At 50.6% G+C, this 23,115-nt stretch overlaps 1 protein-coding gene across 5 annotated transcripts; it reads left to right on the forward strand.

Moving 5' to 3' along the window:
* Positions 1-6,876: 6,876 nt before the first annotated feature.
* PLEKHB1 (pleckstrin homology domain containing B1) lies at positions 6,877-23,115 on the forward strand. Of its 5 annotated transcripts, none has more exons than XM_033205838.1 (8): positions 6,877-7,325; positions 9,677-9,752; positions 10,644-10,796; positions 11,919-12,021; positions 13,109-13,148; positions 15,914-16,018; positions 21,100-21,199; positions 21,775-23,115. In XM_033205838.1, the coding sequence occupies exons 1-8, from the start codon at positions 7,308-7,310 to the stop codon at positions 21,909-21,911; spliced, it is 732 nt and encodes a 243-aa protein (XP_033061729.1). In that variant the 5' UTR covers positions 6,877-7,307; the 3' UTR covers positions 21,912-23,115. The 5 variants fall into 5 exon arrangements, with proteins under 5 accessions (XP_033061729.1, XP_033061731.1, XP_033061727.1 ...); XM_033205836.1 differs by lacking the exon at positions 6,877-7,325 and adding an exon at positions 8,254-8,436; XM_033205839.1 differs by lacking the exon at positions 6,877-7,325 and adding an exon at positions 8,353-8,587.

Below are 23,115 nucleotides of genomic sequence, written 5' to 3' on the forward strand. Positions count from 1 at the left end.
TTTTTGTAGTTTTAGTAGAGATGAGGTTTCACCATTTTAGCCAGGATGGTCTCGATCTTCTGACCTTGTGATCCAACTGCCTCAGCCTCCCAAAGTGCTGGGATTACAGGCATGAACCACCATGCCCAGCCCTACTTTTTGTATTTTTCGTAGAGATGGGGTTTCACCATGTTGACCAGGCTGGTCTTGAACTCCTGACCTCAGGTGATCCACCCACCTCAGCCACTCAAAGTGCTGGGATTACAACCGTGAATCACCGTGCCTGGCCGGTTTTTTGCTTTTTATGTTTATCTTATATGCAGTCACCTTGCCCAATTATCTTATTAATTCTAGAAGTTTTTACTAGAATCTCTTCTGTTTACTAGACATATTATTTCTGGCAGTAAAAAGAGTTTTCTTTCTTTTTTTTTTAAGTTTATAGCAGCTATTTTGTTTTCTTATCTTAATGTTCTAGCTCAACTTGGGTAAAATAACCAAACATTTGTCTAATAGAAGTAGTTACTGATGCCTTGGATAATGGAATAAAGAAGTTCACTAAAAGGTAGTGAAGCCCTTACCTGGAGTGCTGGGCTCTGTGTCATCCTCATAATCCTCCCAACACTCATATGAGGAGGGCAATGCTGTCTCCACCTACAGAGGAGGAAAGGAGACTTAAAAATATTCAGCAATTTGTTCAAAGTGTCATAGTGGAGGTGACAAGAGTGGGTGTGGGGGGTGGGGCAAGAGGGAGAGAGGAACCCAGGCCAAAGTTGCCACCACCTTGTCTTCCCTCCACCGTCCTACACTGAGTTCTGAAAGGAGTTTTAAGTTTTCCTAAAAGAATTATCTGTCAAGTCAACAAAGTATTATATGTGAATCTTCATAGATGACAAATGATGGCTTCATTCACTCCCTCATTCACTTTTTTTTTTTCCTGAGACGGAGTCTCACTCTGTTGCCCAGGCTGGAGTGCAGTGGCGGGATCTCGGCTCACTGCAACCTCCACCACGAATCTGTATGGCGGACAAATCTAGGAGATGCTGCAGCAGAGTTCTTTTTTTTTTTTTTTTTCCTAATGAGACAGTCTCACTCTGTTGTCCAGGCTGGAGTGCAATGGCATGATCGCAGCTCACTGCAAACTTTGCCTCCCAGGCTCAAGCGATTCTCTTGCCTCAGCCTCCTGAGTAGCTGGGATTATAGGCATGCACCACCACAGCCAGCTAATTTTTGTATTTTTAGTAGAGACAAGGTTTCACCATGTTGGCCAGGCTGGTCTCGAACTCCTGACCTCAAGTGTCCACCCGCCTCGGCCTCCCAAAGTGCTATGATTACAGGCATGAGCCACCACGCCTGGCCCACTGCAACAAAATTCTGTGGAGAAGTATCTGACAATGTAAGACTAAGATTTACTCTCCTGGGGAATCAATGGGAGAGAGTTAATGTGTGTTATGATACTACATGTGTTAACAGTAATCTTGGTTTGGGGCAGAATTTTTCCATTTGTTTGTTTGTTTGTTTGTTTTGAGACAAGATCTCTTTTGCTCAGGTTGGAGTACAGTGGCGCTCACATAGCTCACTGCTCCCTTGAACTTCTGGGCTCAAGCAATCCTCCTGCCTTAGCCTTCCCAGTAGCTAGGACTATAGGTACATGCCACCATGCCTGGCCTAAAGACAAAAGATGTGACAGCTTCCCTTGGAGAAGAGAACATGGGTAATAACTTAGAATCTGCAGGTGAAGATAGTATTTATGACCAGACAAGAGGAGCTGGGAGGAAATTGATGCTGAAAAGTCAAGTGTACATTTAAACATCCCAGATGGGAGAAAAATCAATTCTACATCAACACTGCTAAAGAAGAAAACAGAAAAGCCAAGACAGATCAGGTAAAAAATCTTCAGGCTGAGCAAACGTCGATTGAAAGTGCAGATCAAAATCTTCTGCAGAGAGGAAATGAAGTGACTGAACTTCGTCATGACAAAGCAGTGCAGTCTCTTGATAAGTGATCTGTCTGGGAAGGTCATTATTGGAGCAAGAGGAGGAAAGTTCTGAAGCAAATGCCAAGATGAGCATGTTATAAAGAGCTGACAACCTTCAGAAAGCAAGTCAAAGACCTTGTAGCAAAGCGCAACAGGATCATTTGTTCTTCTCAAAACCAAGTTATTTCCCTTGAACTAAAAGCTCATGATCGTTAGTTGAGAGTACAGGAGGCTGAAAGAAAGCTCCTCATCTCAAAACTAGAGATAGCAAAGATGAGATAAATAATAAAGAGGCTGGGCACAGTGGCTCACACCCGTAATCCCAGCACTTTGGGAGGCCGAGGTGGGTGGATCACCTGAGGTCAGGAGTTCAAGACCAGCCAGGCCAAAATGGCAAAACCCTGTCTCTACTGAAAATACAAAAATTAGCTGGGCATGGTGGTGCACACCTGCAGTCTCAGCTAGTCAGGAGGCTGAGGCACAAGACTCGCTTGAACCCAGGAGGCAGATGTTGCAGTGAGCCAAGATCACGCCGTTGCATTCCAGTCTGGGCAACAGAGCAAGACTCTGTCTCAAAAAAAACAAAAACCAAAGAATAAAGAAAACAGTGATTAAACTTGAGCTTCTAGAAGTCCTTATTCATCTGATGATCCAGATGGACTATTGTTCAGGGAACATTTTCACTGCTCCCCATCTCTAGACATGGGGTACCATTTCCTCTAGACGGGAGGCTCTTAACGCCCTCCCCTCAGATCTCCTTGTCTGCCAGGCCTTCCTCCTTCATTCCCAAGCCTGATGTTTCCAATTGATTCAAATGGGGAGTTAATGGAAGGAAGACATCCTCTTCTTCCCTGCATTAGTCAGGGCTTTCCGGAGCAACAGAAATAGTAGGAGATATATACATATACGAAGAGATTTATTTTAAGGGATTGGCTTATATGATTGAGGGGTTGGCAAGTCTAAAATCTGCAGAGCAAGCTGGAAACTCTCAGGCTGGGGCTGAGGCTATAGTTCAATCCACAGGCAGAATTTCTTCTTTCTCAAAGAAACCTGTTTTGCTTGTCAGACCCTTCAACTGATTGGCGAGGCTCACTAATTATCAAAGAGAATTTCCTTTACTTAACTTCAACTGATTGTATGGGTCAACCAAATCTACACAATATTTTTACAGTAACACCTAGATTAGTGTGTTAGATTGAGTAACTGGGGACGGTAGCCTAGCCAGGTTAACACATAAAACTAGCCATTACACTTCCTGGCTGGAGTGCAGTGGTGCACTCCATTTCCCGAGCTCAAGCGATCCTACCACCACAGCCTCCTTCATAGTTGGGACCACAGGTGCATGCCACCACACCTTAGCCTTAAAAATAAATTAGAAAATTACTGTATTAGTTTTAAAAACTTTTTACATCTCAACAACAAAAGCCAAATAACCCAATTAAAAAATGGACAAAAGATTAGAATAAACATTTCCCCAAAGAAGGTATACAAATGTCTAATAAGCACGTGAAAAGATGACCAACATCATTGGTCATTAGGGCAATGCAAATAAAAACCACAATGAGACAATACTTAAGAGAGACAATAACAAGTGTTGGCTAGCACATGGAAATATCGGAACTCTTAGAGGTTGTTGATGGGCGTGTAAAATGGTGCAATCACTTTGGAAAATAATTTGACAGTTCCTCAAAATGTTAAACGTAGAGTTACCATATGATCCAGAAATTTCACACCCAAGAAAAAATAAAGCATATATATGTCCACACAAAAATGTGTACACAAATGTTCACAGCAGTATTATAATAGCTAAAGAGTAGAAATCACCCAAATGTCTATCAACAAATGAACAGATAAATAAAACACGATATATCCATAACATAGAATATTATTCATCAATAAGAAGGAATGGGCCAGGCGCAGTGGCTCATGCCTATAATCCTAGCACTTTGGGAAGCTAAGGAAGGAGGGCTGCTGGAGCCTAGGAGTTGGAGACAAGCCTGGGCAACACAGTGAGACTCTGTCTCTATCAAAAATACAAAAATTAGCCAGGCATGGTAGCATGTGCCTGTAGTCTGAGCTACTTGGGAGGCTGAGGTGGGAGGATTGCTTGAGCCTGAGCCTGGGAGGTTGAGGCTACAGTAAGCTGAGATCGCACCACTGCACTCCAGCCTGGGTGACAGAGTAAGACCTTGTCTCAAAAAAAAAAAAAAAAAAAAACAAGGAATGAAATACTGATAACATGCTACAACCTGGATGAACTTTGAAAACATTATGCTAAGTGAAAGAAGCCAGTCACAAAAGGTCGCACGTTGGATGAGTCCATTTATTTTTTAAAACTATTTATTTAGAAACGGGGTCTCACTGTGTCACCCAGTCTGGAGTACAGCAGTACAGTAACAGCTCACAATAACCTCAAACTCCTGGCCTCAAGAGATCCTCCTGCCTTCACCTCCCAAAGCACTAGGATTATAGGTTTGAGCCAACTGTGCCTGGCCCGTGATTTCATTTATATGAAATGGCCAGAATAGGCAAATCTGTACAGACAGGAAGCAGATTAGTTTTGCCAGGGGCTGGGGGGAAGGCAGATTGGGAGTGACTGCTAAAGACTATAGGGTTTCTTTTCTTTTTTTGAGACGGAGACTCGCTGTGTCGCCAGGCTTGGAGTACAATGGTATGATCTTAGCTCACTGTAACCTCCGCTTCTCGGGTTCAAGCGATTCTCCTGCCTCAGCCTCCCGAATAGCTAGGATTACAGGCATGCGCCATCATGCATGGCTAATTTTTGCATTTTTAGTAGAGACAGGGTTTCACCATGTTGGCCAGACTGGTCTCGAACTCCTGACCTCAGGTGATCCTCCCCCCACTTGGCCTCCCAAAGTGCTGGAATTACAGGCATGAGCTACCATGTCTGGCCTAGGGTTTCTTTTTGGGGTGATAAAAATGCTCTGAAGGCCGGGCGCGGTGACTCACGCCTGTAATCCCAGCACTTTGGGAGGCCGAGACAGGTGAATCACGAGGTCAAGAGATTGAGACCATCCTGGTCAACATGGTGAAAACCCGTCTCTAAAAATATAAAAACTAGCTGGGCGTGGTGGCGCACTCTTGTAGTCCCAGCTACTCAGGAGGTTGAGGCAAAAGAATCACTTGAACCTGGGAGGTGGAGGTTGCAGTGAGCTGAGAACATGCCACTGCACTCCAGCCTGGCGACAGGGCAAGATTCTGTCTAAAAAAAAAAAAAAAACAACACTGAATTTGATACTTTAAAAGGGTGAATTTTATGGTAGGTGAATTATATCTCACTAAAATTATCATTTTAAAATGTTTTCTTTTTTTTTTTTTTTTTTTTTTTTTTTGAGACGGAGTCTCGCTCTGCCGCCCAGGCTGGAGTGCAGTGGCCGGGTCTCAGCTCACTGCAAGCTCCGCCTCCTGGGTTTACGCCATTCTCCTGCCTCAGCCTCCCAAGCAGCTGGGACTACAGGCGCCCGCCATGTCGCCCGGCTAGTTTTTTGTATTTTTTAGTAGAGACGGGGTTTCACCATGTTAGCCAGGATGGTCTCGATCTCCTGACCTCGTGATCCGCCCGTCTCGGCCTCCCAAAGTGCTGGGATTACAGGCTTGAGCCACCGCGCCCGGCCTAAAATGTTTTCATAAGCACTTTTACTTTTGCTCAAATTGCATCTTGATATAAACTTCAAGTTTTTAAAAATAAAGATAATACACATTATTCTCATTATATTGTACTCTCTAGAAAATGTAAGTAGTAAATTTGAATTTGGTGACACAGTCCATTATTTCCTAAACAATGTATAATCTGTGGGTTGTTCTTTCACCAGGGACACTTGAAATGGCAAAATCTTTTCCTCTCTGCCAATGGTTCTGTGCACCACAGCCACAAAGAAATGTAAAAGTTACTTGTTGGCTTATTAGTCTCAGTAAGTTTTAGTTGATTAAACAGACAGATAAAGGACTGTTTAATCCTTTATCTGAGCAATCCTCAGAGCCAGGACTGCTGCGGCTGGAATTGCTGACATACTGTCATACCTCTCACTGGTCAGTCCACACTCTCCTCCCATCTACACAGCTCTGGAGATTAAAAACAATCCAACCATGACTATCATGGCTTCAGAGGTCTATGAACTCCCAGGAATGATATGCAGACTTTTTCCTGAGGACAGCCTACACTTTTTTATTGGTTTCTCAAAGAGGGTCACTGACCAACATTTAGAGACATGGGCCAAGTCCGGCTACGTTTAGATTCGGTAGTGGTGTCTGGTTTTAGTTTGCCAGGTCCTTTCTCCTTTTTCTTGTCATAGTGCCCGCTCTTTGGGAGGTGGGGGGAAGAGTCTTCCCCTGAAGTCTCCACTGCTGCTGGAGAATCTTCCTTTTTCATCTGGTTGCTAAATCCGGAGAATGAAATCTAGGAGATGATTGCACCATCCCCGCTCCCTGACATGAAGGATGCCCCACTGCCCATCGAGGAGGGGAGCAGGGAGAGCTGGAGAGAGGCTGGGTCGGGGCAGGACCCAGGCGCAGATCCTCTGAGGCCAGCTGCAGCCCTGCCTGCCTGCCTTCCCTTTTCCCCTCCCTTCTTTCCTCCTTCTCTGTTTCCTTCCTTCCATATCTCTTTCCTTCCCTCTTTCCCCCTCCCACTCCTTCCTTTCTTCCTTCTACTGTGGAGGTGGAAAATTTAGCTAGGACAAGCTGGGGCTGGGACGTTCCAGGAGCCAGACTGAGAGAGAGTGAAAGGCACAGAGATGAAAACGCGGTTTGGGAGAGCTGGTTCTTGGGTCGGCTAAGAGGGGATGAGCTCAGTGGTTAATAGGATTGGCCATGGCGAATCCCTCAGCAGGGCACGCACGACACAAAGGGCCGAAGCGCGCGGGTAGCTCGAGGTCAGGATTACAGAGACTCAGGAGCAAGAGAGGAAGGCTTAAAGAGCCAGACTGCGCAGCCAGGACTGGGGTGATGGGCGCTGTCCTGCCAGGCCGGAAAATGAAGATGTAGCCCCGCCCCCAACCTAGGGAGGACGACCAGCCCCGTTCCTGTCCTCCCCCGCAACCTCGACCCCATTCCACCCCAGGAACCTCGGCGAAGCTGAGCCAAGACCACTTCCGAATCAGGGATGACTTGTCCAGTGAACCTAGGATCAGAGCCATCAGTTGGAAAGGCTGAGAGGAGCCTTGAGAAAGAGGGCGACCTTCCTTGGGATCTGTCTGTGCACTCCCTCCTTGACTCCCCCACTCCAGCCTCCCACTTGGTAGCACCTTCCTGATCCCCTTATCTCTAAGGCGCTCAGGGAAATGCCCCGCTACGGCAGCCTTCTGGGAAATGCTGCCCTTGCCGCCCAGGAACCATGAGCCCTGCAGCCCCGGTAAGGAAGAGTTCTCTGGGACAGGAGGAAGGACCCAGGTCAGGGTGGGCACCCTTGCCACACAGGGAACGGGACAGAAGTCTTTTAGGCCCTGACAGCCTCTGGTCTCTGAATGACATTCTGTGGCTGCTGGTAGGTGAGGGTTTGCGGGGCTGAGCTGTTGAAGGAAATGATCACAGTCCGAGGTGAGATACAGAAAGTCTTCCTTCTCCAGGTGGGCCCCCTCCAATCCATTCTTTACTGTGCCCTAGAGGGGCCTTTACGACCCCCTAATCACACACCTCCCTCCTCATCTTGAAACTCCCACCCCCAGCTCCAGTCACTGCATCCTAACATCCAAGCTCTCCGCCTGTCGTGCAAGGCCTCTGTGCTATTTCTTTGCAAACCCTGCAGCTCTATCGCCTGCCACTCCCCATGCCCTCCCCACCCCTGCGCTCTATGTTCTAGACACACGGAAATGCTGGGCTCTCTTCAACATCCTGACAGTATTCATAGGGGACCTTTCGGGTCGCCCTAGGAAACTGCCACTCATCCTCCAAGGCCCCTTTCGGCCTCCTCTGGGAAGCCTTCCTGAACCCCTCGGGAAAAGTCAGGCACATCTTTTCCATTGTTAAATCACACGCTGTGATCCAGTTGTGTGTTTCCATGTAATCTCCCTCACTAGACTGGAAGCTGGGGATGGAAAGGGGAAGCATCAAAAAAACATGCAAAACTAGGAGCCTGGCTTCTCCTTGCAACTTTACTTTTTCTTTTTTTCTAGGAACTGAGTTCACTGATTCTTAAGAAAAAGTATTTCATGATAAATGAGTGAACAAATGTCTTAATAGAAAAGTAAAATTGCAGGCGAGGCTGCTTTTGCCCAGCTCTAGAGGGGTAGACTACAAGTCCCAGCATGCCTCGGGTCAGCATCTCTTCACGTCAAGCCCTCTCCCTGGGGGTGGGCAGGTCCGGAGGGCGGGGCCCGGGGGCAGCTGGGCTCCCAGGGGCTGCCGGAGGAGAGAAATGCCCCTGGCTCTCCCGGGCGCACAAAGCGCAGGCGCAGCGGGTTGGGTGGCAGCAGCATCGAGTAGCGGCCGGTTTGGCAGCAACATCCGCAACAGGTGTAGACAAGGTGGGTGCATCAAGGGGAGGGCTGGAAAAGGAGTCTGCACCTGGCCCTCTTGTCTGATCTGTGTCAAGACCGTGGAGACGGGAGGGAGCGGCAAGAGGACAAGGCCGGGCCTTCCAGCCCAGGTGTGCCAGCCCTTGTTACGCAGCAACAGGTGTGAGCAGGTGGGGGGAGGGGCGGAGGCACCTGCTGGCAAGTGAGTCGCCCTCAGGAACAGAGGGCACCTACCTGGATTCCAGTGCAAGTTCCATCATATAAATGGATGAGTCATTTGCCCACCCTCAGTTTGTCCATCTGTAATATAGGAGTAAAGATTCCCTTCCTAACAGGGTTATAATGGGGACAAGGTGAGGGAGTAGTATGTTCGGTGACGTCCAAACTTAGCTGTACATTGGAATCATCTGAGGATCTTTGAAGAGTACCAGGGCTTGCCTCCTGCCCTCAGACATTCTGATTTAATTGTTACGCAGTGTGGCCTGGCATCGGAAGTTCTCAAAGCTCCTGCTGGCATAACAGTTTGAAGCCAGGACTGCTGGGTGTGAGTCTGGGCTCCATTGCTTACTGATCAAGTGGCCCCATGCAACTGACTGGACCTCTCCAGCCCCCGTTTCCCCATCTCTGAAATAGGAATAATAAGGACTGCAGAGAGGCTTAAATGAGATAATGGATGAAAGCACTGAGAGGGGGTACCCAGACCGAGTGCTCGGTCCATCACAGCTGCTGTTGAACTCCTCTGTTAAGCACTTTGTAAACAGCTCTAGTGGGGTCCAAATGGGAGGGAGCCTTTCCATTGCCGTGATTCTAATATTCTGCACTTCCACATTACAGAATCCCAAGGTTTCTAATACTTTAAGAGTCTCATGCTCCACCGACTGAGCTAGCCAGCTCCTCCCTCCAGCTTCTGCCTGCCTCACAGACACACTTCTACAGATCTAGAAACAGACCAGGACAGAGGGCCAGGGAGGAGGGACGTGGCCAAAGTTATGAAGCTGAGGCTGGAATCCAGGCTCCTGGTCCCCACCCCCACCCCACACCAACGGCTGCCCTGCTGACCCCACAGTGACAGTGCTCCCATTCTCTTCCTGAGCAGAGAATGGGGAGGAGGCCGAGTCCGCCTGGCCCTTGTTTGTTTACTAACCCTCCCTCAAACGTTTCCTGGGTGGCTCCCCGGGACGGCAGGGCTGGGGGCTTCTCTCCAGGGAGCTGCTGCTGAGGCCTGTGTCTCCCGTGGCTCCTCTGACAGATCCCACCTGACTCCGCCCTGGAAAGTCCTTTTGAAGAAATGGCCCTGGTGAGGGGCGGCTGGCTGTGGAGACAGAGTGAGTGATCCTGGGCCCCTGGTCCTGGGGCAGGGTGAGGGAAGTGGCTTACTGGGCTTGCCACAGGGAACCCTTCTCCCAAGAAGCCAGGACCTTTTCATCCTTCCCTCGTTTGTCCACACTCTTCCCTCTGCCTGAAGGTCCTTCCCATTCCCGACTACGTGGTTTAAACTTCTACTTGTTCGTCACGACCCATCTTAGATGGGCCCCTGTCTGAGGAGACTTCTCTGGCTTTTCCTCTGGCCCCCACTCCTGCCCCTGCGATAGCATCAAGCTGGATTAGAGGCTCCCTCCTTGGTTTTCACGGCGTCTTACAGTGATCTCCTTAGAACAGAACCGTCTTTATCTGTGGGTCTCCCCACTCCCTGACCCCAGACTAGTCCCAGTCTGTGAGCTCCTCAAGGACAGGGGGCTGGGTTTGACCCTCTGTGTATCCATAGTCCCCTAACCCCAGGGGGGCTGGGTTTGACCCTCTGTGTGTCCACAGTCCCCCAGCCCTGGGCTGGACACAGAATGAGGTACAGAACAAAGTGAAAAATGAGAGAGAGAGAGAGAAGATAGAGGCCCAAGGTAGGGAGGGATCTTTGCCCTTGAAGAGACCTGGGACTTGGCCTTAGCAGCTTCCAAGTAATGGGCCCAGTCACTCATTTCCCTGTTCAGCACATGTATCAAGCTTCTACTATGTGTCAGGCTCAATGGGAGGCAGGAGGTGAACAAGACAGAGAGAAGACAGAAAGAGGTCCTGCCCTCATTTCAGGGGGTAGATAGACAAGAAAAAGGTGGTTATAACACTAGGGACTGAGGCTGAGGGGACTTGGGAGTCTGTCTGGGGCTCCTATCCCCAGCAGGCTCTGGGATTGGCCTGCCTAGTGCATCTGGAATATTGTACAGGCTCCATCCTCCGCCGCTGGAAGCGGAACTGGTTTGCCCTGTGGCTGGACGGGACCCTGGGATACTACCACGATGAGACAGCTCAGGACGAGGAGGACCGTGTGCTCATCCACTTCAATGTCCGTGACATAAAGATCGGCCAAGAGTGCCATGGTGAGCAGAAGCCCCTTCCTCTGTGGCACCGTGACTGTGGGCAGAGCCCTCCCACTGTCTCTGAGAACACCTGCTGTTGGAAGCCTTTTTGCAGCTTTCAGAGGCATTTCACAGACATTGCTTCTGAGCCTCTGTCAACTCCAGTTCAGTTTGGTGTGAGTTAAGAAATAGGTCCTTGGCTGTGTGTGGTGGCTCATGCCTGTAATTTCAGCACTTTGGGTGGCTGAAGCGGGAGGATCACTTGAGGCCAGGAGTTCTAGACCAGCCCGGGCAACATAGTGAGACCCTGTCTCTAAAAAAAAAAAAAAAATTGGTGAGATGTGGTCGCATATGGCTACTGGGGAGGCCGAGGCAGGAGAATTGCTTGAGCCCAGGAATTCAAGGCTGCAGTAAGCTATGATCCCAGTACTTTGAGAGGCCGAGGCATGTAGATTACTTGAATCTAGAGTTCAAGACCAGCCTGAGCAACATGGCAAAACCTTGTCTCTACCAAAACAGAAACAAACAAAAATTAGCCAGGTGTGGTAGTGTGTGCCTGTAGTCCCAGCTACTTAAGAGGCTCAGGTGGGAGGACTGCTTGAGCCTAGGAGGCAGAGGTTGCAGAGTGTTTATGGCACTGTACTATAGCCTGGGGGACAGAGCTAGACCCTGTCTCAAAAAAAAAAAAAAGAAAGAAAAGGAAATCAGTCCTTTAGTGCCTTTCTCCTCTGTGCTGTGTCTCAGAGGTGAGCCAGGCACAGTTCCTGCCCTCCAGGCGCTCGGTACTGGATGAAGATGAAATGAAATTAGGAGGCCCAGAGAAGCGAAGTGGCCCAGGGTCACAGCAAATCTCCATATTCCTCCACCAAGGCCCAGGCCACAGTTCTAACCGGGTAACTGGGAGGCGTGCTGAGGGAAGCGTCGGCGTGGAAAGGTTGGAAAGGTTGGAAAGGTCGGAAAGGTCAGAAAGGTTGGAAAGGTCGGAAGCATAGAGTAGAATCCCTCAGAGAGTATATGGGATCAGAGGAGGTTGGCAGTGGCCGGTAAACAGAGCCCAAAGAAGTCAATTCCTATTCCTGTTCCTGGTTTACTGGAGGGACCTGGGGCTTGTGCCTGTGGAAACCCATATATGTCTGCTTCCAGATGTGCAGCCCCCAGAGGGCCGGAGCCGAGATGGCCTGCTAACTGTGAACCTACGGGAAGGCGGCCGCCTGCACCTCTGTGCGGAGACCAGGGATGATGCTCTGTGAGTCACTCCCAGGAGAGGATGGGGTAGAATCTTGGGGAAAGCTTTACCATGTGCCCCCTTCTCATTGGGCCTTCTGGTTCTCTGACCGTAGGAAGAGGCCACTAAGGCCAGTCAGCAAGGGTGTTTTATTAGAGGTGGGTAGAGTGGATTTGAAGGGCCCGTGGTGACTGGCATGGCACATAGTGAACTCCTCATGTGGTCTACGATGAACTCAGGATTGCTGAGGGGGAGGTGTGCACACCTGCCTCGGGTGTCTGGTTCCTGGTCTTTAGCAGCCTCTGAGGTGAGCCCTCACCTGAGGGTGATGCAAAGCAGCAGAGCAGCCTAGTGGCACCCTTGCTGTCTTCTTAGAAGATGCCCTGGTGGGGGACTCTGGTCTGAGGGGTAGCCCCAGACCTGCCTACAAAGGCAGTCAGCTGCGTCCCAGGCAGGGGCACCCCAATGTCAGATGCATATCCATGCGGCCAGCCTGGGTGTGTCCTCCTCAGGCGCCATCCGCTCGCTCACATTCCGTCCCTTCCTACCCTCTGGCTGAGGGGTGCATGGCCTTTGCGCTGGAGGAGAGTGAAAGAGATGGGTGTGTGGGAGTGGGGGAAGCTGAGCTCCAGGCAGACAGCACAGAGCCGCCTTGTCCAACCCAGCCAGGTGCCATGGCAACCAACAAAGGCCCAATTGTCCCGTGTCTGCTGGGCCTTCCTGGAGCTCTGGGGTCAGAGCTTTGGGGAACTGTTTTGTTTGTAGATTTGGGATGTGGAGGGGGGCTGTGGCTAGAGCACCCACCCAGGAGTGTCAGATTCTGACATCCCCTGAGAGACCGCCCAAGCCCAACCGTCCACTGTATAGATGAGGAAACTGGAACTTCTAGAGGGGACGAGAAGAATGAATTAGCCTAACTTAGTGCTCCATCCATGTGACTGGGGCAGGGGAGGGGTCACTTTTGTCTTCCTGAAGGAGACAAGAGATCTCTCCTTTCATGAGAGACTGGGGCTTGAGGCTGGATTGGAGAGGAAAGTCTAAAATGTGGGAGCCCAATTCACCTACTCCCAAACTCCCTCCTCATGGTCTGGTGGGATTTGCTTTGCAGAGCATGGAAGACAGCGCTGCTGGAGGCGAACTCCACCCCGGTGAGTCCCCTGTTCTCTCCCCCTTTCCCCACCACCTCCGTATGCCATGGAATCATGAGTGATTCAGACTCGGTCTCCACCTGCCAGAAGTTCTCAGTCTCATGTGGATAGGTTTGTGCAAACTCTGATGCCTGAGTCCCAAGTGGGAAAGGATAAGGGACAGCCAACTGGTGCTCAGAGGAGAGAGAGAAGCCTCCATGGAGACTTGCTGGAGGGAGTGGCACGTGAGCTGGGGAAAAGGAACTGTCTTTTATTGAGCAACTATTATGTGCCAGGTGTGGTGCAGGTATCATTCCAGCTGCTCCTCACAACAGTCCTGTGAGGTTGGGGTTATTGTTCTGTCTCTGCAGATGATAAGACTGAAGCTCATTCATCCACACAACAAATATTTACTGAGCTGCTACTATGGGCCAGGTGCTGTGTCAAGTGCCAGGGATCAGAGGTGAACCAAGGAGATGTGGGCTCTGCCCACCTGGACTCAGCCTAGTGAGGAGCCAGACATGGAACAATTAATTAATTATTCCATTTCAATAGTATAATGGCTCTGACAGAGATTTGCAGTGTCTGGCCCTTTCATCCAGGTGGTAGTTCAGGTAAGGCTTAAACTGAGAACTGAAGGATAAACAGAAATTGACTGGGTGAAAGGCGTGGGGAAGGGGTAAAGGGAACAGTATTCCAGGCAGAGGGATCAGCATGTGCAAATGCTCTGAGAGAGGTTAGGACATTGGCAAGTTGCGTAGGAGGACAGCTGGGGTGGCTGGTGCTTAGGGAGTGAGTAGGTAAGGGGGGAAGGAGGGTTGGCACGACCAGGCCTTGTGGGCTGTATGAAGGATTGGTTTCTGCTAAGAGCACCAGGGAGCCATGACAAGTTTTTGAACAGAGGGATGGCATGATCAGATCAGGCTCGATTTATATTATTAAAAAGATAATTGTTGTAACGTTGGGGCATTAAAAAAAAAAAGTAGTCTATCAGTTACTGAAATTTTATTATAGAGAAAAGGAAAAAAAAGATAATCTGGCTGGTAGGTACGGAATGGATTGTAGAGGGTAACTGTAGACACCCAGAGGCCACTTAGGAGGCTGGGACAGTGTCCCAGCGACAGACTGGAGAGCTGGACTAAGGCCTTGCTGGCCGAGACAGGCTGATGAGTACAGGACATATTTAGGATTTGGAGTCAACAGAGCTTGTGACTGATGGAAGTGGCGGTTTGAAAAGCTGCCCAAGGCCCAGCTTGGCCTCCACCCCCATCTGCCTGACTCCAGAATCTGTGCTTGCTCTTTCTCTGCGTGGCACAATGGAGCCCCCTCTCACCTACAGAGAAAGTCCATTGGGAAGTAGCAGGGGAGACCTGGATGCATTTAGAAACCTCCTCAGGCATCCACCTGCTGAGCGCCAGGCATTATGCTAAGCCCCTGGCACCAGTGACATCATTGCATCTTCCAACAACCCTGGCAGGGCAGCTGGGTAGGGATTAGCATTATCAGTCCCATTTTACAGATAAGGAAGCCAAGGTTCAGAGACGGGAGGTGACTTGTCCAAAGCTTATAGTCTTAAGTCAGTGGAAAAGCCTATCATGGAACCTAGGTCAGTGAGATTTTGAGAGGAGGACATTATCTGCAGAAGTAACTGCATGAGCAGAGACAGAGAAGTGGTGTGTGCATGTGTGAGTGCACAAGTGCGTGTGCACATATGTGTGCGTCTAAGGGCCCAGACTCTGCCTGGCTGGAGAGCAATTCATGAGGGGAATGAAACAGGAGAGATGACCTCTGAGGTCACCAGGGTCAGCTCATGATGGGCCTCAAAGTCCAGTTGGAGGAAATGGACTTTCCCTGAGGCCTGTAGGGAGCAATAAAGGGCATTCAACAGGGAGGGCTGTGGTCAGATTTTTGGGGGCAGACTCAGGCTCCCAAGTGGCAGGTGAATTGGAGGAAGCTGGGAGTAAGGAGGCTACCGCAGTAGTCTGCAGAGTGGAGGGACCCAGGTCGGGCTACCCTGGCTTGGAGCTCCGAAGCCTCTTTATGTGGGGCCAATCAGTTCCGCCACAGAGAGGCGAAGGGAAGGAAGCAAAGGTGACCGTCTGCACTCTGTGACTCTATGAAGCGGCCTCGCTCTTCTCAGTCCATCTCCTGTGGCTCTGCCGTCCCTTCTCTCTGCCCTGGCCTCTATTCTACCTCCCACTACTGCACATATACACATCCCTCTGGGCCCAGGCTAACTAGAGTCGGGTGTGTTTGTGCCTGTGTCTGCCTGTTTCTGTGTGTTCACCTCTGTGTTTATGGGTTTCTCTCTGTAGCCTGTGTGGGAATGACCTGCCCTTTGTCCTCCGACGTGCTGGAGTTCATACCTCACTCCAGGTGGAGGCTCCAGGAGCCCCTAACACCAGCTTTACTGGGAGCACAGGGCCTGGGGGCACAGCTAGGGACGAGGCTGGGGTAAAGCGAACCAGGCGGGCTAGAGGATAGATGGGAGTTGTCCTGTCCTCCCTGGAGACTGGGAGCCCCAGCAGCATGAAATAGGGGAAGGCAGGCTAATTCTGGAAAGAGACTACTTGTCCTTCTTTTCTGCGTAACTTTGGCAGTCGTCAGCCTTCTCTGAGCCTCCCCTGTCACTATGAGCTGAGGAGAAAGAGGAAGCTCCCTGCCACACCCCAGCTGGCGGAGGGCTCTAGTAGGGTCTGGAAAGAGCTCTGAGTCTCTTTAGGTGTAGAGGGCCTCTGACACCCCCTTCCTCCCTCCCCCTTCTTGGGTTTCTGTGGCTTGAGCAGGCCCCAGCTGGAGCCACCGTCCCTCCCAGGAGCCGCCGGGTTTGCTCCAAGGTCAGGTGTGTGACCCGCTCGTGGAGCCCCTGTAAGGTTGAGAGGCGGATCTGGGTAAGTGCTGGCTCGGCCCTCCCTGCCTCCATACTGGCCACCAGGATGAGCCTCCAAAACCAGGCCCAGTCCATCCCTTCCCTGTGACAAACCATCCATGGCTCCCTATCAGCCACGGGACAAAAACCAAGGACTCTGCTGTACCCTCTGCCCCCAGCCACACCAGACCTTTCCCTTCTGCCAGCCTTCGCACATGCTGTTCCCTCTGCTGGCGAGACTGCACTTTCCTCGTTCACCGGACAGACTGACGCCCGTCCTGTAAGGCTCACCTCAGAGGCTGCCTGCCACCTACTCGGTGGGGACCTCCTAGACCACCAGCCATCGTCATTCCCTACCACAGCCTAGTGGCACTAAGGCTTAGTGCTTTCTTCATTCTGCCTTGTTTCAGAACTGGTTTATTCTTGTCTGTGTAGTCTTCCATGAGGCCTAGAACTTCCTCCAAGGCAAGGACAAGGCCTGACTGCGCTGCCTCTATGGAGCTTAGCACAAGGCTAGGCAAATGGCACATGCTCACTTAGTGCTCAGTGATGGGGAGTCTATGCTGACCCTTCTTACACAGTGGGGCTCAGGGAATGTTCACTAAGTGAGCAAAGGAAGGAAGGAAGGAGTGAAAAACCTCTGTTATAGCAATACTACTACATAGTCAAATAATTTAGGTCTGTCTCCCCTCAACCTGAATGTTTCTTGAAGGCAGGATCTGAGCCTGAATCTTTTCTCTGTCCCCAGTGCTCAGCACAGGGCCTGGCATGGGGTGGGTGGCAGGAGGGGTCTTGAGTGAGAGTACCTGTGATCTGACAGTCAACTCTGAGCTCTTCTTACACAGTGGTGCTCAGTGTGGCTATGTATCAGGATTGCTTAGGAACTTACAAGCACTAACAACAAGTTCTACCTCTGGCTGTTCTAATCTGGCATGGGGCCTAGGCCTAGGAAACCTGTAGTTTAAACCTGTCTCCTGGCTGGGGCCGGTGGCTGACGCCTGTGATCCCAGCATTTTGGGAGGCTAAGGTGGGCGGATCACTTGAGATCAGGAGTTCGAGACCAGCCTAGCCAACATGGTGAAATTCTGTCTCTACTAAAAGTACAAAAATTAGTAAGATGTGGTGGTGGGTGCCTGTAATCCCAGATACTCGGGAGGCTGAGGCAGGAGAATGGCTTGAACTCAAGAGGTGGAGGTGGTTGCAGTGAGCCAAGATTGCCCCACTGCACCACTGCACTCCAGCCTGGGCAACAGAGCAAGACTCCGTCTCAAAAAAAAAAAAAAAAGTCTCCTGATGACTCTGATATGCAGAATCACTAAGCCTAGAAGTGCTTGGCCACCAAGTTGTATAGGTGTGGCACTGTTAGATCCTCAGAGGCTTGCAGAGGTTACCTAACTTGATCAAGATCACTCAATTCATCAGTGGCAGGTCTGGGACTCCCAGCCCATCGTTCTGAGGTATTCTCCATGCCCAAACTAGAATACAAGTATGTTTAAAGTGGGGAAGCCAAAAACTAGGATTTAACGGACTGTAAACCTAATAACACAACAGCTCAGCTAAGGGGAGTCATTTGCATGCGACCCCCTGATTGGTCAACACTGGTTGTACCAACAAAGTAGCTGGGCCTCTGGAGAGGTTCAAACCCTCAGGTTCTTCCCATGGGTCTCTGGGCTGTCCCTACTTGTTGCCAGGTGACTTATAGGAGTTTACTTCTGGGCCTCCCAGACCTGGAGAGTAAAAACAGGTGCCCTAGAGGGACATGGGGTGCTCCACCCTCTCCAGGGTCTCCCAAGGCCACTGGCTTACTGCGTAGCAGCAGGGCTAGGTGGAGGCTCTGGATCTCAACTTCCCCACCAATAAAATTGGACCTGAGTGCTTAAATCCCTCTAGCCCCTTTTGGGCCTGGAGCCCGGATCCTGGCACTGCCTACCAGAAATCCGTATTGGATCACTGATGGGGAGGGAGCACCGGAGAGTTCACTGACCTACAGCATTGCTTGTCTGAGCCTCTTGCATTGTCTTGGGACTATTTGTTTTCCCTGACTTGAAACTGAACTCAGAGTTGGGCAACCTTAGTTCCAGTCTGGCCCTGTATTTGATTTACTGGAATGAGTTCAATAAATATTAGGTACCTGCCACATTCTAGTCAGATCTGATTAGACCCAGCCTCTGCCCTCACAGGCGTCTCCAGATCTGATGGGAGAGACACAGGGACACAACAGGAAGACAGCATGATCGGTGCTGTCATGCAGGGACATCCAAGGGCTGTGGGTATCCACATGGGATCCCAACAGAACCTGAGGTTCAGGGAGAGTGATAATTGAGTTGAATCTGAAAGACAGCTTGGGTAGTTGAATGAGGTGAGAAGCGCATCCCTATCAAAGGAAAATGGCATGGAGACTTGAAATCACAAGGTGCGCCTGGAGACCTTCCCCTTACCACCAAACTTCTTGAAAGAGATGTCATGACATGGGGATTGCATCCTTCACCTCTCAGCCTTTCTTCAGCTCTCCATAACTTGGCTTTTCCTACTCAGCAACTCCTCTGAAAAGTTTTTTCAAGGTCACTCACAACTTCGAAGTTGCTAAAACCCAGTGGCCTATTCTCTTGGAAGTGACCAAAAGAGTGGACAGAAGAACGCATTTAGAAGATACAATCACGAGAACTGGTGGCTGCTGTGTGGCAAGGGAATGTGTGAAGACAAGACAAGGGCAACAACCTGCTTTCTTTCCTTCTTTCTCTTTTTTTTTTTTTTTTTTGAGACAGGATCTCCCTCTGTTGCCCAGGCTGGAGTGCAGTGGTGCAAACACTGCTCACTGCAGCCTCTATCTCCTGGGCGCAAGGGAGCCTTCTGCCTCAGTTTCCCGAATAGCTGGGTCCATGGGCATGCATCACCACACTCAGCTAATTTTTTAATTTTTTGTAGAGCCATGTGTTTGCGATGTTGCCCAGCCTGGTCTCGAACTCCTGCATTCAAGCAATCCTCCCGCCTCGGCCTCCCAAAGTGCTGGGATTACAGGCGTGAGCCACTGTGCCTAGCCTTTCTTGATTTGAGTGCATGGTGATGGCATGTATTGAGAGAAGCATTTATGGGGCTGGGTACTTTGGGAGGCTGAGGCAGGCAGATCACCTGAGGTCAGGAGTTCAAGACCAGCCTGGCCAACATGGTGAAACCCTGTCTCTACTAAAAATACAAAAAAATTAGCCAGTCGTGGTGGCAGGAACTTGTAATCTCAGTTACCTGGGAGGCTGAAGCAGGAGAATTGCTTGAATCCAGGAGATAGAGGTTGCAGTGAGCTGATACAGTGTCATTGCACTTCAGCCTAGACAACAAGAATGAAACTCTGTCTCAGAAAAAAAAAAAAAAAGAAAAGAAAAATGGTGGCTAACACGGTGAAACCCCGTCTCTACTAAAAATACAAAAAATAGCTGGGCGAGGTGGCGGGCGCCTGTAATCCCAGCTACTCGGGAGGCTGAGGCAGGAGAATGGCGTGAACCCGGGAGGCAGAGCTTGCAGTGAGCTGAGATCCGGCCACTGCACTCCAGCCCGGGCCACAGAGTGAGACTCCGTCTCAAACAAAAAAAAAAAAGAAAAATGGATTTATGGGAAGAGCAACAGTTTTAGCAGATGGAGAAATGCTGCAATCACCTTGAGATGAGTGGAGTCTGAGACACCTGGACTTCTAAGGGGAGCTGGACTGTTCAGGTGTGAATCCCAGTTAGAGAGAGACACAGGGTGGAGGGAGGCTAAGTGGAAAGATCCAGAAGAGAAGGGGATCCTGACCCCTCTCCAGGTCTGCTCCCCCATGGGTAAAATGAGGGGTTTGGAGCTTCCATTTAATTCAGCACATAGTTCTTGGTTCCTGATATGCACTAGGCCCTGCTGGTGACACAAACAAATCAGAGTCCTTGCCTATAAGCAGCTCACATTTGGGCTGCAAGAAAGGCCAGGAGAAAGGATAGCAACAAGAGGCACAAGCAAGATCCAGAAAATTCAGGGGAAAAAAAAATCATTCTTCCTGAGAGCAGGAGAGTTTCCTGGAGTGGAGTGGGTGACCGTTGAGCTAGGCTTTGAAGGGTTGGCAGAAATCTAATGGGAGAGAGGGGAGGACAGGGAGTGCATTCCAGAGAGAACACTGACCATTCTCTGAGCCTCAGTCCCCAACCCTATAGTCATGTGGAGCTAATACCTGCTTTAAGGATTAGAGGCGGTAACACATTTGATTACTTCCCTCAGGACCTGGTACATAGTAGGTGCTCAATAATCGTTACAGTCTAGCGCAGCCTAACAATTTTGGGTCAGTGATGGATCACATATACGATGGTGGTTCCATAAGATTGTAATGGAGCTGAAAATTTCCTATCACCTAGTGATGTTGTAGCCATCATAATGTCATAGGGCAATGCATTACATTTTCTACATTTATATATGATTAGTTAGATAACAAATACTTACCAATGTGTTACACTTGCCTACAGTATTCAGGGCAGTAGCCTGCTGAACAGGTTTGTAGGCTAGGAGCAATAGGATATACCACATACTCTAGGTTTGTGTAAGTACACTCTATGATATTCACATACTAAAACTGCCTAAGGACACATTTCTTAGACTGTATCCCTGTTATTTAAAAGATGCATAACTGTATTTTAGTTACTTCCCATCCCTATCCTTCCTTTCCCTTCCTTCCTCCCCAACCCCTGTTTATTTCCTGGGTTGGGGCTTAGCCATGTTCCCCTCCTTGTGACTAGTAGAACTGGGTCTTTTCAAGTGGCATCATTGTAGAGCTGCTAGCGAATATTAGACTATCTATGAGGAGAAGTTGGGAGCCATAGAGAATTTTTTGAGCTAGATGGGAGGCCAGAGTAGGAGAATGGGCGTCACCGGGAGCTGGATGTAGGGCGGAAGTTTTAGAGGACAAGGACCGTGGACCTTGTGGGGGAAGGCAGGGCCTTTCTCCAATAGCTTGCTAGTGGCTGGAGGCCCATTTCTAAACTTGGGGAGGCAGCTCCATGCATCCCAGAGAGGCCTGAGCCAGGCGTGTGGGTAGGGGACCAAACCCAAGCCAGGGAGTTCCTGGGCACCTGACGTGGCTGGATTCCCCAGGTGCGTGTCTACAGCCCGTACCAAGACTACTACGAGGTGGTGCCCCCCAACGCACACGAAGCCACGTATGTCCGCAGCTACTACGGACCGCCCTACGCAGGTAAGTCTCCAGCGTGCCCCGGGGCTTGCCTTGATCCCGCGCCGATTCAGCGCTGTGCCCAGCCCACGGTTCGTCGGATTTTCTCAGGTAGAACCCTCCGCAAGCCCCTCTCCATCCTGAGACTGGGAGAGCCCTGGGACCAGTGTTCGTCCTGAGCTGACCTCACCCCTCCAGACTGGCTTCTCAGCCCTGCGGGCGGCAATACCCATTCCTGAGCCGGTAGCGGCCCCTGGTGGCTACTGCGGGAACGGCTGCCTCCTCCCCGCTCTGGGGCCTGGCGGTTGGGAACCGTTAGGTGCCTGGTGGTTGTGCTTAGCGATCTCAGGGTTTCTTCGCTGCTCCGCCCTAGCGTGCCGTGGTGGACCCGTAGGTTCCGGGACAGCCGCAGCAGATCCAAGGCCTGGGAGCCGTGGGGTGGAGCTCTTCCTGCGTCTAGATCTGTTTCTTTGACTGGGGAGCAGAAGAGTGGGCTCGGCGCCTTACACTGGGTTGGGCTGGAGTGATGCAGGAAGGGTACGAAGATCACTCTACTCCATCCTAAGTCGCTGACCCTCTTGGGCTGTCTCACTCTGCAGGCCCCGGCGTGACGCACGTGATAGTGCGGGAGGATCCCTGCTACAGCACCGGCGCCCCTCTGGCCATGGGCATGCTTGCGGGAGCCGCCACTGGGGCGGCGCTTGGCTCGCTCATGTGGTCGCCCTGCTGGTTCTGAGCCCTGGGACCTGCAGCACTGGCCCCTGCGCTTGGACTGCTAGACTCTTCTTCCTCCTGGACCCCACTCTCTACCATCCAAGCCCTGTCCCACTTTGGCCCTCTCCTCTCCATTAGCTCCTTCCGGGTTTGGACCATTCCCCCCACTCCCTACCCTCACTCCCCACATGGGAAGAAGCTATCATCCCAGGTACAAATGTCGCTTGAAGTCTTCACATCTACTGCCAGACACCCCCAAATCTGTTATAGGCATTTATTGATACATTTCCTCTCAACACACCAGGGCACAGCAAATACGACTTCATTTGGCTTCGAATTCCGTAGACACGACATGAATCGGGCTCTCTGCTCTCTCGTCAGGGAGCTCGAGGCCTGGTGGGGAGAACAGGAGTAAACAAGCACTTGACAAAGCTGCAGAGTTATCAGTCCTTTGACAAGGACAGGTGGGACAGGGAGCAAGGCAGGTAGGCTGGAAGAACAGTTATTGGCAAGTGTGCAGAGCCGTGAACGTCATGGCATGTCCAAGGAATTAAATGGGAGTTCATTTGGGCTGGGGTGGAGGCCAGGATCAGACCATGGTGGGTCTTGTAGATAAGGAGCTTCCTGGGTGAAAGGGGAGATGTGAGCGTTCTCTGGAGGGAAGTTTCATGATTGCATCTATAATAAATATATTGCCTGTTTTGTGAATATTGACATATGCCCATACTCAAAACACCCCTGAGTTAAGTCCCATCCTTCCCACAACCAGCTTCCTGGCTGGTACCCAGGATAACAATTGACCTGAACCTTGGGGCCCCTCGTTGGGGAACAGGTGAGTTCTATTTGAGACTTCTAGCCGCAGAAAGCTGCCTCCGTCCGGAAATGGCTCTCATACCAGGAGCTCGGCCCCCTTTTTGTAGCTGTGACTGTCACCGTCTCAGGCTTTGTCTCATCCTTCATTTTGAGGGAGATGGCAGTGTTCTTCTCTGGGGCCTGATCCACCTTTACACCAGCCCAGGAAGCCCCATCTGTGCCTGCCCTGAGGTGGCCCAGCAGTCTCCACCTTTGGTCCCCTTCCAGTCTCTTCCCTCTTTCTATCCCAATCACCAACAGAAATGCTAACATCCCTGCCTGGTAGCCAGACTAGCCCACTAAAGCTCCCTGTAAATGGGGGCTCCATTAGTTCTGCTGCAGAGACTAATAAAGATTTGGTTGGCTTTAGCAGT

Source organism: Trachypithecus francoisi, unplaced genomic scaffold (assembly GCF_009764315.1).
Source record: "Trachypithecus francoisi isolate TF-2019V2 unplaced genomic scaffold, Tfra_2.0 Lachesis_group8, whole genome shotgun sequence".
NCBI lineage: Eukaryota > Metazoa > Chordata > Mammalia > Primates > Cercopithecidae > Trachypithecus > Trachypithecus francoisi.

What these genes read in the sequence shown, in the direction of transcription:
- PLEKHB1 (XM_033205838.1), top strand. An exon ending in CGGCTGGCTGTGGAGACAGA is followed by an intron (nt 9,753 to 10,643) that starts GTGAGTGATCCT and finishes AATATTGTACAG; the next exon opens with GCTCCATCCTCCGCCGCTGG. An exon ending in TGGAGGCGAACTCCACCCCG is followed by an intron (nt 13,149 to 15,913) that starts GTGAGTCCCCTG and finishes TGGCTTGAGCAG; the next exon opens with GCCCCAGCTGGAGCCACCGT.